This window comes from Silene latifolia, chromosome Y, assembly GCF_048544455.1.
Source record: "Silene latifolia isolate original U9 population chromosome Y, ASM4854445v1, whole genome shotgun sequence".
Taxonomy (NCBI): domain Eukaryota; kingdom Viridiplantae; phylum Streptophyta; class Magnoliopsida; order Caryophyllales; family Caryophyllaceae; genus Silene; species Silene latifolia.
In genome coordinates, this window is record NC_133538.1 from 80,610,290 (window position 1) to 80,625,051 (window position 14,762).

The window sequence follows — 14,762 nt, forward strand, 5'->3', positions numbered from 1 at the left end:
GGAAGTAGGGTCGATCTCCATAGGGAGGCTATTATATTTATCTGCTAACTAAGTCTATCATGTAATAAATGGGGGTTTTGAATTGACTTCTAACTACTAAATGGATTAAGGCAAGAAAAAATAGCAGTAAGAATAAAGAGAAATAAACGGTGTAATCAAATAACGAGAAGTATGTTAAGAAGTCGTTTCACCATGGCAATTAATCAACTCAGTCATAAATAGTTCAGACGATCTAATGTGAGAAGGGTAAAGGTCCTTTCGGTCTGCTATCCGCCCTAGAATACAACTAACTTAACCTTCATCCTCATTAGTGTAGTCTACTGTTCATAACAGGTCTGTTCATTCCAATCTTTCGATCTAGGTATGAATTTAACCAATTTAACTATTTTAGAAGCGTTCACTCAACTAAACGACTACAAAATATATTGTAATAAAACGGTTCTCACAATTCAATCATCTAACCTATTCACAACGTCATCAACTCACTACCATGGTCCCCTAATCCTAGCATAGAGAGATTTAGCTACTCATGCTATTGATGCAATAAACAACAACAATATATGAATAAGCAAGAGACATGATAAAAGAACAATAAAGATGAATCATGAACTAATAAAAACAATAACGATAAAACAGAAATTAAGAATAAGGATTAAGAGAAGTGCAAAGGGAAATTAAATTAAGAGCAAGAGTAAAGAGAGATTACAATCTTGAGATCCGGAATTAAGAGCAAAAGCAATGTAACCCAAAAGGAGATAAAGTTTCAGCAGTAATTAAGAGTAAACCAGAGTAATTAAGCGTAATGTAGAATGTGTTTAAAACCTAATTACGTCTTCCGATCCCTTATATAGGAAGATATTTATTAACTAAACTAAAATACTAACTAAGATAAAAACAGAATACAATCCCTTATAAATTAGCAGACCTCTCGATCGAGGCATTTCATTCCTCTCGATCGAGAAGGTCTTCAACCAATCTTCTCGATCGAACAATAAGCGCGTTTGATCGAAGACCTCCAAATTAGCACACTTCGATCGAGTTCATCAGGGACTCGATCGACCATCTTGAACCACCAAAACCCACTCGATCGAATAGATAGACTAGGCAAAGTCCTCGATCGAGTGCTCAGCTACTGAAACAGCTCGACACTCCGTTTGGTTAGCTTCCAAGGACCCCTTCACGCTTCCCGAGGCACAACACTTCCACTCTAAATCCTCCATCTCCATAAATGCATGCTAGGAGGACTGAATAAGGCACGATTCTTCTACTTTCAGGTCCGTTCCTACAAATGAGATGAAACAAACCAAAGTAGCCTATTCAGGGCGTTTTGGAATACAAAACTATGAAAACGATATAGAAATGCGTGCAATAAGAGGCCAAATAGACTATATAAATTTCACTTATCAGTACTAAAGATAAGGAGTTATCCCTCTTTAGCATCGTATCTCTAGAATGACTCTCGTACGCTCTGGATAAGGTCGTCCACTATCCAAAGCTTATGAGTAAGAGGTGAAGGTACGTATTGGGAATCCCTTTAATTGGACACCCAATCCCGCTCGTGGTAGCGGCCTCTACTGATCGATCTTGGTTGGTTAAATGCAAAAGTTGAGAAAATGGGTAAATGCATGAATGCGCATCCACAAGTCTGAACCTAACATATGAGCTTTCTATGTCGGTTGTTTATCAAAGTATCAAGTAATCGATGTCAAGTTGGATTTAATGTTGATTTGCATGTAAGACAGAAATTAAATATCCATTTACCGAGTTACGTTTATGGTGCATAACGCGATCCATTTGTCTTAGAAAGGCGTTTTGCAAATACGATGTAAAAGGGGCAGGTTTGTCATCTGATCCGTCCTGTATTGGGGTTAACCGAAGTCGGGATAGTCCTAGACAAGTGCTGGAAAGGAAGCAGGGTCTGCATCAGGCAGCCTATTGAGGCGCGAGCCGTCAGGCGATGCAAGCAGACCTGTCTCGGTTTAAAAACTAGAAAAAAGTTGGCCTCTTTAGGTGCGGGGCAGCAGATGATCCAAAAGGATGTCTTCTGCCTGTTGAAAACGTTTGTAAAACAGTTTGTAAAGGGGTTGTTTGAACCCGTCTTGATTTGAAAAGGTTAGACCGCTTTGCGCTAATGTGAGTAACGGGACTTGAATAATCGTCATTGTATTGACAATATTCGACGTAGGGTTCGGTTTTGCAAGCTTGACATGAATAGTTTTGAAAAATGATTATGAACTAATTGTATTAAGTTCATTTGTTTGTAATTAGTCAATGTTTATCACCTTACTCGGGTTTAAACCGACGTGATATATGTAACCAAGGATGACTTTGCATTTATGACTAAGATGTTGGTTTTGAAATGTAAAGAAATGAAATAAAAGGTTATAAAATATCTTTTAAAATGTAATTAACCAAATATTATCACCAAAACACGGATTAAACCGTCTTGATATAAGGAACTAAGGATGAAAATGTTTTATGGCTAAAAAGATTTATCGTAAAAATGATTTGAAATGGTAAAAACCGGTTGTAAAATGAAATGAAAAAATGGAAAGAATGAACTCAAACACGTTTGAGTTTTGACCAGGAAACCTCATTAAGGCGCGAGGCACCTAGTGGTGTTTAGGGCCTTCTGTTTTTGGTCAAAATTCGGTTTTGGCTCATTCGATCCGTATTTTGGACCATGTTATGCAAGTTTTAGCATGTTAAAGTCATAAAACAGATAAAAGGACATGAAAGAAGAGGATTATTACACCCTCATACTTAAATGCTAGGTTTTAGACGAGAAATCGGCGAAAGTGTAACAACTTATTAGGTCGGAAAACTCGGTTGAAAACCTTTTTAGCAATGTAAAGAGTGTTTTGTTTAGTTTAGTGATGGTGTAGTTGATCGAGATGGTCGGTCAAGTGATTTAACGCATGATGAGGGTACCAAACAATGTGTATGGCTTGTATTTTCGATCGGTAGGTCGAAAATACGTGTCGGTTTGTGACTTAAGAAGTCCTCGGCTGAGTGGAGTCATCTTCGAGAATGGCTTCACACTCATGATTCGCCCCTTGTGGTTCCCGTCATAAAGGGGATGTGTACATTAATGGACATGGTTTATTGCTCGTTGCGATGAGTGGGGCTTAGGTAGGCAATGCTACGGTCCCCCATTGGCGGTAAGGATTACCTGTTGCGATGGGTAATCTGGCAGGGCTACACACTTGAGTGTGTAGTCGGTTACTAGTTACTGATGGAGTTTGGAGGAATGTGTGTGGATTGACTTGGATGATGTTTGCTATAGTTCTTATCTTGATTATACAGTTAACTGACCCAGTTAACGTTTTCAAAATTGTGGTGATTCATTCAGAGATGGTGAGCAGTTGATTGAGCAGGTATGGTTGTGGATAGTTTGCGGGTTGGATGGGGGTCGAGTCATCGCCGATCGTTTAGCTAGCTTCCGCTGACAGTTTATACATTAATACTTTTGATAGTTTTGGTTGTAAACAGTTTGGTTAACTTCAGTTGTATCTTGTTTAAACAGTTCTATCTTTTGATAAACGTTCTTGGATGGTCTATTCGATATACTTTATGTCGGTCAACCGAGATGGTAGCACCTTTATATGCTAGGGTGGTCCTTGGTAAGACACCTTGGTATATGGGGGTGTTACAAAGTTGTATCAGAGCAACGATTAGTTGAGTAGAGGTTTTTGAATTTGATATAACAAAGTGTTTTGCCAGATTAATACATGTACATTTGAAGTGTGATATAAGAAAAGTCAAGATGATTTGACGGTTCCAGTATGAATAAATAAAATGCAATAGCAAGATGACGCAGTTGGTATGAATTTGCTATATACAAGTGTCTCTGAAGTGACACAGATATCTGAGTGAAAAATAGATGGCCTAAATGAATATAATTGTACCACATATATTCAGATTCAGATATCATCATTGAACAGTACTAATATCATCAAGAGATGATGAAATTATATCAATATATTTATGGAACCTACATACATTTACACGCGATATTTTATGGACTTTGTAAATGGGGATCGTAAATTTAAGTCCATTTTGATTGCTGACATAGAATGAATGACTATAAATGAGCTCATGGACTAGAAGTCCAGTTATTGACCTGAAGTCAATCCAAATTATGAATATTGAAAAAGAAAACTGTATAGTTTTTATTTTGAGTCATCATCAAGTGCATATGGAGAGTAAGTTCATCATTGCATCTTATTTTTAATATATACATTATTATTATTGCATATTTGTTAGAATATGTTATTTAGAACTTAGTTTCATATTATTTGCATGCACATGTTTCATAATATAATTTTGAAAGGAGAATGTTGGAAAGGAGAAATATATTATGATCTACTCCTTTGAGGATAACTCCCTGTAGGAGCCTCTTATAAATTATCATCAATTGTTAATGGTTGATCAATTGGGTTATTGATAACTCTTGATGAAATATATAAACCTTTACAATACGATTTAAAGATATCGTGATTAGCTCCAAAATGGAACATCAAAACTCCTGTAGAGTTTATTTGAAAAGTGATTATCTCAACTAGAAGTTTGAGCATATTGGAATTTAGATTTGAATGAGCTTTTTACTAAACATGTGAAATTAGTTTATGATCTAGAATTAGCACAACGATTAGAATAATGTAGTGAAAATCTACGATGAAAAATATCAATCAATACATATATGGTAGCAAAGAAAATTTCTCAAAGGTATTGGATGAATTATTCAATAATGATCGGATTAATTCTCCTGAAGACAATGAATTCAGGAATGAAAGCTACACTTGTTTTCCTTTCGACTAGGTTTTTTGTCCCAATGAGTTTTTCCTAGCAAGGTTTTTTTTTTAACGAGGTAGCATTATAAGCGCATTAATACGCTATAGTCATGATCATCATGATTGTTGAGATGACAATTATTTTAGACATAATGTTATATATCATCTATTGAGGAAACTTTATCATAATTATGGAGGTATTATTTGAAATGCAGATCCAAGAGTTATTATGAAATGATTATATCCAGACCGTGAGTTCTCAAAGAAATATGATATCAAAGCTGTCATGGATTTCTATTGACCGAAAATTCAAGTTTATCAACTATAATGGGCATTACTTCAACGATCATCAAGAAGTAATGTCAAAGCATGAATCATTTCAAGATTTATCAAGTTATGTAATCATCAGGGGGAGTAACACGTGTTGTACTCTTTTTCCTTAGTCATGGTTTTGTCCCACTGGATTTTCCATGGAAAGGTTTTAACGAGGCAGCTTATTATGTGTGTTTGAAGATTAGTGTACTCTTTTCCTTCACTGGTGTTTTTCCCACGGGATTTTTTTAGGAAGGTTTTAACGAGTCATCTTTTTCAGTGATAGACATCCAAGGGAGAGTGTCATGAAATAATCTTATATATATATAAAACTGGGTTGAAACGCTCTGGATGCGACACGTGTCAACCCAGCATTAAATACGAGTATTAATTACAGCTGAACATTAAATATAAACTTAATAAATGCAGCATAAATCTCAGTAAATATTAATTATAATTTAATAAATTTTATTATAAAATTATATTAAATAATTAGGTTGATTTGATTCTAAATTTATTAAAAAAAATGTTTTGATAAAGTATTTTGAGAAACTTATAAAACTTAGACCATTAATTTTATTAAGAAAAATATATTTTGAAGAGTCATTGTATATATAAAAAAACAAAACTTAAAAAAAAAACACTACTAAGATATAAGTTTTTACATTGTGGGAACGAAAAATTTATATAGCGATAAAATGAATACATATGAGATTTTGAGAGGTTTAAATACTGTGATAACGAGTATGTATGTACACAATGATCACAAATGAGTTTGAATAATTAAAAGAAAAGTAATGATTATTAAGTAATATAATATTATATAGGGTTTTTCTACGTGGTACCCCGTGTTGCTTCGCATTCTACGTGGTACCCCTATATTTTTGAAAATACAAGTGGTATCCCTAAATGTAGTAAAATGTTCTAAAAATACCCAATCTACTAAAAATCACGTTTTAATATGTTAGATTTTGTAAAGAAAATATGTTTACAATTGAGTAGACGATGTTTATGATAATGACATGACAAATTATTGCCAAAAAAATCAATAAAAAATGTATAAATTAAACAACATGTAGAAAAACTTTATTATATAAACAACATGAATAAGTAGAATACACATTACATTTTCCTTTAATATCTTTAGTTAAATATGTATACGTCAAAAACAAAACATTAGTTATGACTAACTAGATATTACTTTTATTTAAATATTTTATATGTTATCTTATAAAATTGACATTTGAGAAAATTCAACCTATTTTATTTACGATAAACTCTTAAACATTGTTATATATAGTTGTTAAAAAAAACAATAGGTGCAAATTTCTGATAGATATGTTTGACACATAGCACATGTTACACATAACCAAAACATTTGAATAAGTTTAGTTTAGGCCATATATGTTTGATACATAAATATCAAACGTTATACATACAAAATTAAAAATTGCATAAAATTGTATTCACATTATTTCGAATAAATCTTTTAACTGAATTGGAACATAACGTACCGTGAAATGATATAATTTGATACCTTAATGTTGATTGTTGCATTATTAATTTTTTTTAATTAATGTGATATTTGATCAGTTACAATTTTTTTTTTGTAAAACTTTGACCATGCGTAATTATTACTTAGTGTTAGTTTTAATTAAAATTATATGTATTTTATTTTAAAACACTGAACTTAAACCTAAAAAAAATAAAATTTGAGAAAAAAATTAATTTATTATTATTTATAGGTAAACATATTAAAGGTTATATATGAATTATATTATTTTTCTTCAATTATAATAATAAAATTTAAAAACAGGCCGCGCGGAGCGCGGGATACTACCTAGTTTAATATAATATTATATGGATGTCTATATCTTAGAATATTCTAGAGTATATTATCTTATGAAAACTCTACCCTCATTGTATGTGTATATATACCCCCCTCATAATGGAACAATATACAATTTTCTCTCTCCTATATTCTCTCTACCTTCTTTCTACACTTTATTTCACAACAATAACTAAAACATCACTTGGTAGTAACTTGAGTTAAAAATCGTGCTACGAAAATCAACACTTTTTTAATCAGATTTTAAATTTCCTACTTTTCAACTTGAAACCTAAATTTGTCATATTTTTAGCAATGATTCCACCACTAATTACAACACTAAATAAACGGTTTGTCCTTTTGTATAACTCGTTCAAAATTAGTTATCATGTACGGAGTATTACAACATGCTAAACACCCCATATATTAACATATTTTTTTCAAGTACGACATATCCGTCACCACAGCTTCAATTCCGCCACCAAATTCAATGAATCGACGACACAAGTAATCTAAACTAGTTTAGTTTTTTAAATCTTGTAATTAGTTAATAGATTTAGGTGGTTTAGAATAAAATCGTTATTGTTAGAACGGATTAGCGATTATCCATTACCGCGCCCAAAACTAATCTAAGTCAGAAAATGGTTTTTTTTATTAAAAAAAATCACTGGACGAATTTTCGTCTACACCTAGGTCCAAACGAAAAAAATTTCTTCGTCCGCGCTCTTTCTCGACATCTTTTTCATTTTATTTTTTTGAAAAAAATTATTAATTTCCGTCTTAGATTTGTTTTGGGCGCGGGGATCGATAATCGCTAATCCGTTCGTCAAATAATCCTATTTATAAAAGCAACAACCACAGTGTTGAGTTGTCACACTGTGGTTGATTGTTGACTTTTCAAAGATTCCAAATTGCTGGCCCACCTGAGAAACCCACGTTCAATTTGACATTTAATTTGTCTAATCTTATTTACATGAATTGAAATAAAATTTATGCAAACAACATCATAAATAAAATTTACAAATAAATTAAAAATTACAACTGAAATATAATTTACATTAATTACATGATCAAATGCCTATTACATCAGAAATCAGAAATAAAATATTAAAATTACATGATAAATGATACAAATATGAAATATTACATGAACAAATGCCTATAATTACATCAGAAATTACATCAGAAATCAGAAATATAGTTTACAAATAATGTCGTCGAACTACTATATACACGGTCCATGTATATAGAAGAAATCGAAATATAATTTTAGGTGAAGAATTTGCGATTTTTTAATACGGGATTTAACATATTGTGAGAATTAAAAAATCGCAAATTAAAATGTATATAGTATATAGTATATATTTTTTTATGAAATAGCATACCCGTGCCTATAATTACATCAGAAAGACATCTGTGCAAATTGTATATACTCCGTGCAATTTAACATACAAAATATATTTATAGAAATATTAAATTCCATTTTTAAAAACGATTTTTAAAAACGATAATTACGGAAATACTTATCCCCTCAGATCTGGATAGAGAGCCAATCATCATCGAGGCACTACTTGGAGCAAAAAATACGGCAACAACTACCAACCGACAACCCGCTATCGGGTTGTACCGATGATAGGCTACCAGATATTCCCTACTACGACAAGTACAACTTCTTGGCTCGGTTTCATAGATATAAATAGATCAATTTTGACCAAAATCCAAATTTGTGCAAATTAATTTGTCCAATTCAGATCTTAGATTGGACTCAATGGGCCAACTTTATCAAATTCTGAAGACAGATCCACACATAATCCACACCCATTAACAAATCCACACATTAACAAATAAACCCTAAATATTGCCTTTTAATCACGTTGTATTCAGTTAGTTATGTGAACACAACCTCTCCTAAAACTGCCTCCATAAACTCACCCCACTAACTTTTCAACCAACGATAAAAAATCTATAAACCTCAATTCTCATCTGCCAAACACACCCAACCTGGAAAATTGTCAAAAAAATAGAATAGCATGGCAACAATAATGGAACCAACATCAGTGAAGGAGATGGTAGCATTTAAGAAGAACTATGAAGTCACAGTTCGTGTTCTTCGAAAGTGGATTAGGGAGTCTGATGTAAAAGAAGGTGAACAAAGAAAACTTTATGGAATGGAGTTCATTTGTATTGACAGTCAGGTGAATCTCAATCTCATCATGAGTATTTCTTTTACAAATTGCATTTTTTACTACATGTATACTTAACGTAATTATATCCATGTTAGGGTGAGATAATTCAAGCAACTGTAGCAAAGACATTGGTGCGGATTTTCAAACCACTTATGCATGAAGGCAAAATTTACAAAATTTCGAAGTTTGTGACGGAACAAAACCTTGGGAATGATAGAGCAACATTCCACAATTGTAGGATTGCAATGCAATTTACAACGAAAGTTGAACAAGTTCATGCCCAAGATATACCAACTCAAGCATGTAGATTCGTGAGCATTGAAGACATAATCCATGGGAATGTCCCAAATGAATATTACATAGGTGACAAACACTTTTTCATTATTTAATTTATGTTGTCCAAAAAATATTCCACCAAGTTAATATATTCTTATTTTCATATTCAGATGTCATTGGTCTTTTAACACAACTTCACGAGGGTGATGAGAGAAAGGGTTACAAGCAAAAGTACATTGACATCACGGACGAACAATAATTTTTCACCCACACTTCTACTGTTTTGTGTTATATTTATTAATTATTTAATATTTTCTCTTTATTAAAAGAGCACTACCTTTGATAGGAAAAGAAGACTAAGGCTAACAGTTTGGGAAGCCTACTTTCCCGAGATTGATAGGATAAACGAAGCATGCAAGTCCTTAGCAGAGAAACCAGTTTTGGTCCTCAAATGTGTCCAAAGAAAGGAATGGTATGGTAAGTATCACTTAAAACATTTTTATAAAACAGCCAGCACATCATTGTCTTACACATTACCAAAATAACTTTTTGTCATCAACCACAGGAACTGTGACGCTTTCAACAATAAGAGGAGCAACAAAATTCGAAATAAATCCAGACATTCCAGAAGTCGAAGCTTTCAAAAACAGGTGAGTTATTCAGTTTAGGAAAAGCAATCGATTCGTAAACAAACAATTCCACGTTTTATGGTTTAGTGACATACCTGTTACAGCTTGATGAATAATCCATAAATATATCACTTTGTAGAATCAAGTCAATATCAAACGATGCTATTTCTGGTCCCGTTGGGGAATCATCATCCAAGGCACATAACATCCTCGCAGGAGCCAACATAAAGTCATTAGCTTCAGTCCAAAAAGCAACAAAGGTAAATTTAAGATTTTATACCAACTTTGAAATTATTACACAACATATATGTCCACGCATGTTTCGATTTGATTACACTAACATGAAACTACTTGGGGTTACAATTATAGGCAGGATATTATGTGACATTAGTTTACATAGAAGAAATGAACCTGTCTCTTCATTGGTATTTCAACTCATGCGGAAAATGCCTAGGTAGAGTTGTTCAAGAAGGGGATCAACTATGGTATTGTAAGAAGCCAAGTTGTAAGTTGCATAATATTGGGGTTCCCACAAAGAACCCAAAGGTAATTCTTGACCTATATAAACTTTAACAGCTAATATACTCAATTTTATTAACAATGACAAGAGGCAGGTTCCAAATGAAAGTTGAGGCAAGTGATGGAGGACATGTTAAGGCACAACTTATCTTTGTGGGACTCCCCAATCTCCAAAATTATAGGCAAGCAAGCATCGACAATAATAGAGGAACAAGAAAAGGTAAATTATTAACATCTCAACATATGATTTTTTTCCCTTTACCATGTTGTAATTTACAAAATCATATATGAAAACAGGAAGGAGACAGAGAAGCGGTGCCACTTGAATTTAGAGAACTTATGGAACGTGAGTTCATTGCAAAAATCAAGGTGGACCAAGACTATAACATACAACAAAAATCAACGTGTTACAAAGCAACTCAATTGTGTGGAGAGAAAGACGTGATAAAAAAATGGAAAGAACTTGAAGAAAGCGCGAAGGTACTTTTTCTCATTTTTAAAGAGATGAAATAATCTGCCGATTCAAATAATTGTTTCTTAACAACTATTTTGAAAATGAAGGCTGCGGAAATGAGTGAAAAAAGTTCAGCAATAACTATTTCTGCGAGTGAGATAAGCACTCAAGAGAGCGATTATATTGGTAAGTTCAATCAATCATCAAACAATTTATTGATTATTCCTATATCCTTATACCAAGCTTAACGATGTCATACAATTGTACAATTAGGAGAACATGAAGACATATGGGGAGGAAGAACAGGATAACACATCTATTAGCAAGCTGCCTCAAAAGCGATCATCCATGGAGTATGATGAGTGTGAAATTACTGAAGTACGAAAAAGCACACCAGATCAGGGATCATCAAGCAAACCGGTAATTCCACTCAAGAATATTAAGATCGAGAAGTAGGTTTTTTAGTACTGTGTACGGTTTTCAATTTACATGTAATGGACTATGGACTATGTTTACAAACTTTTTAGTTCTTTTCATATGTGTGCTACGTTTTCTATTTTTAAGTGTGCTACGTTTTCTAACTTCAAGTGTAATAGACTAGGTTTTGAACAATTTGTACTACCTTTCAGATTCTCTTTATGTTTTAATGAGTACTGTGTTTTTAATTTGTTTCCGTCAAACATTGTTTTTGCTAAACTGAATTCACATAAGATCAAGAATTTTATACTTATCTTCGGAATCATAAAAAAAAATCAGATTGAATTCCTAATTACATCGGAAGGTATCCAGTAGCTTTGCTTTATCAATTAGGATTAATCTGCAAAATAAAGTAGAGGACGGTCATGTGTAAAATAATACAAGTATGACAAGCTTATAAAGAGATAAAACCCATGAAAATTGCTAGATAAAAAAGACAACAATCATATTATACTAATTAAGAAAAATGTACTTCTCAATTTGTTAACTATAGTTGAAAGAAACGCATAACAAATGTACAATTTTTAGAGTATAATTACTAAGGTCAGATCTCAGTCATAGGAATCGGGTCATCACTCTATTTTAAATAAACAAAAATTCATGATCTTGGTGCATAAGAAGTCTAAATAAGTTATTTTGATAAATAAGGTTATTTTGATAAATAAGGTCAGATCTCAGTCTTATGCCAATCAATTAAAACTCTCTCCTTTATATATTTAAATTGTCTAATATTTATGAGAAATATAAAGCAGATCAGGGATCATCAAGCAAAGCAAATATTAGACAATTTAAATATATAAAGCAGATCAGGGATCATCAAGCAAAGCAAATATTCCAATCAAAAATATTAAGATCGAGAAGTGGGCTTTCTTCATGGTGTCTTAAGAGGATCACCACTTAGTATGGTTTTCAATTTACATGTAATGGATTACGTTTTCAGACTTTTTAGTACTTTTTATGTGTGCTAGGTTTTCTAATTTAAGTGTGCAAGGTTTTCTATTTTCAAGTGTAATCGACTAGGTTTTGAACAATTTGCACTACTTTCAGATTCTCTATATGTTTTAATCAGAACTGTGTTTTTAATTTGTTTCCGTCAAACTATGGTTTTTAATTTGTTTCCGTCAAACTATGGTTTTAGGAAATAATATTTTACAATATGTGATGAGGCTTTTCTCGCCTAATTCTATCAAATAAATTAACCGTACGACCAAACTATGTAATAGGGAAGTAGAGTGTTGAATCCTCAGAGATTTATAAGTCTCGATCTTCGTTATTTTAGTCTAGTCGGTAAATAATGAGAGGTTTGAACTACTAATTGAAATTATTAAAAGCATGAAGTAAATAACTAAATGACCATTAAATGAAACTAAGATGAATAAAGCAACTAAAATTAACAAGTAAGCAAGCAAATGAGACTAAGCTTAATTGAAAAAGGCGTTGGAGGGTTCATAGGGTTATGCGCAAGAAATAATTGTAACACCCCCGTTTATCCCAGAGCCTTAGCTAGGCATTCTCAACCATCTTGGATTCCCCAAGGTAGTGAATAACAAAGTAAAACAAACCACAATACTTTAAATAAATAATGTTTAGTGGCCTCATTATAATGTGCTTAACAAAAATACTTAATAGAAACAATTAAATACAATACTCGCAGCGGAAATAAAATAATGAAATATCTAATAAACTATATAAGTGAGATAGACTTCTATGAGGTCCATCTTTATTCATCTCACATCCCAGGTTCCTAGTTAGCTATCTTCTTATACCTGTCAATCAATATGCTCCCCAATAATTGGTTCATCACAGGTGTTTAGCGAATACACTTTCAACCAAACGGTTGAGTAGAATATCTAAACAGCATGAATAAACAAAAGAATAACACAATCAAATGTACAAATGCTCAAAAACCCGTTCACATCTCCGAACACCAAATATACTCCGAACGCCCAAATACACTCCGAACGCCTAAATACACTATGAACACCCAAATATACTCCGAACACCAAAACATACTCTGAACACCCAAATATCCCGCCAATCCCTGGACCGGGGTCTTTTTACATCAACAATATAGATATATGAAACATGGATATTATTTAATCAATGGATTAACAATAATAATTCTCGTCAATAGGCATCCAACAACCAATGTTCAATTCCAATCAACATCCATATATTAATTATCACAAAAGCACACTCAAGTTGAGTAGATAACCTACCTCAGCAGCTATAATCAAATAATGCAGTCCAAAGAATAATAATCAAACGTACTCCACTTCAAATCCGTCACCTAAATACAATATTATAATTTACTTACTAATTATTCAATTTATTAAAATAATTAAACTAATTAAAATTCTAAATCTTTAATTATATTTCCGTAAATTATTTAATAAAACAAAACCCGCGTAGCTCAAACGATCCCGTCACCCAAACTTGTTAAAACAACCCACGACACCTCCTAGCTAAACACGGGTTGAACCCGTGTTCAACCAACACCCAAAACAACCGGACACCATCCACAAACCACCCGTGCCTCACCGTGGTCAACCACCCACGACCACGGTGAGACCAGCCAGCCACTAGGTTTTCCGTCGAGCCCAATCACCGTGACAAACACCCCTGCCCTAGGTCCAAGCTGTACGGACACACTCAACATCCCCCACAACCACCGTGTATACAACCCTCTCCCACGGTCATTCCACTGCCCCACACTTCCACTAGCTACCACCATAGCCTCCCTTAGCTCACGGCGATTCCAGTGGTGGCGTCCAATTATCCTCGATACAACCACAGCGAAGACAACAATCGTCTTAAGACGGTTTCACACAAACCCCCTTATAACTCCCCTGTTTTCCCGAATTCCGACCACCACGCACACAAGACTTGGCCTTTAACCATCCAACCATCACCACCACCATGGACGACACATCCTCCCCTGACCAACCACCCAATACCTAGGTCACGACAGCCAACATAGGGTGGTCAATTCTGTATTCTAATTAAACGGCCAAACCTGCAACCTCCCTTAAAACCTCCCCACGAAACACCCCTATGAAGGTCGTCGAAGGTTAGGCAAGGCAGGCGAGAAAGGTGGTGGTCCTAGGAGTAGCTACGGCCAAAGACAAAACTACGCCGACAGTCATACGGTGGTCCACGGTTGATTATACACACGGCTAAACAAAATAGAAATTGTAATTGAATTAGTTTGTGAGACGGTTTACCTTATGTCGATTATGCGTTCTTAATTCCTTTTCCTTGCCTCTAGATCTCCTATTCTCCCTCTAT

General features: G+C 33.7%; 1 protein-coding gene across 1 annotated transcript; it reads left to right on the forward strand.

The window, feature by feature from the left end:
* The first annotated feature begins 8,975 nt into the window (after positions 1-8,975).
* Positions 8,976-11,453, forward strand: LOC141628382 (replication factor A protein 1-like). Its single transcript, XM_074441535.1, has 9 exons — positions 8,976-9,128; positions 9,215-9,482; positions 9,566-9,626; positions 9,742-9,872; positions 9,961-10,045; positions 10,164-10,284; positions 10,394-10,570; positions 10,841-11,023; positions 11,271-11,453. The coding sequence occupies exons 1-9, from the start codon at positions 8,976-8,978 to the stop codon at positions 11,451-11,453; spliced, it is 1,362 nt and encodes a 453-aa protein (XP_074297636.1).
* Positions 11,454-14,762: the final 3,309 nt, after the last annotated feature.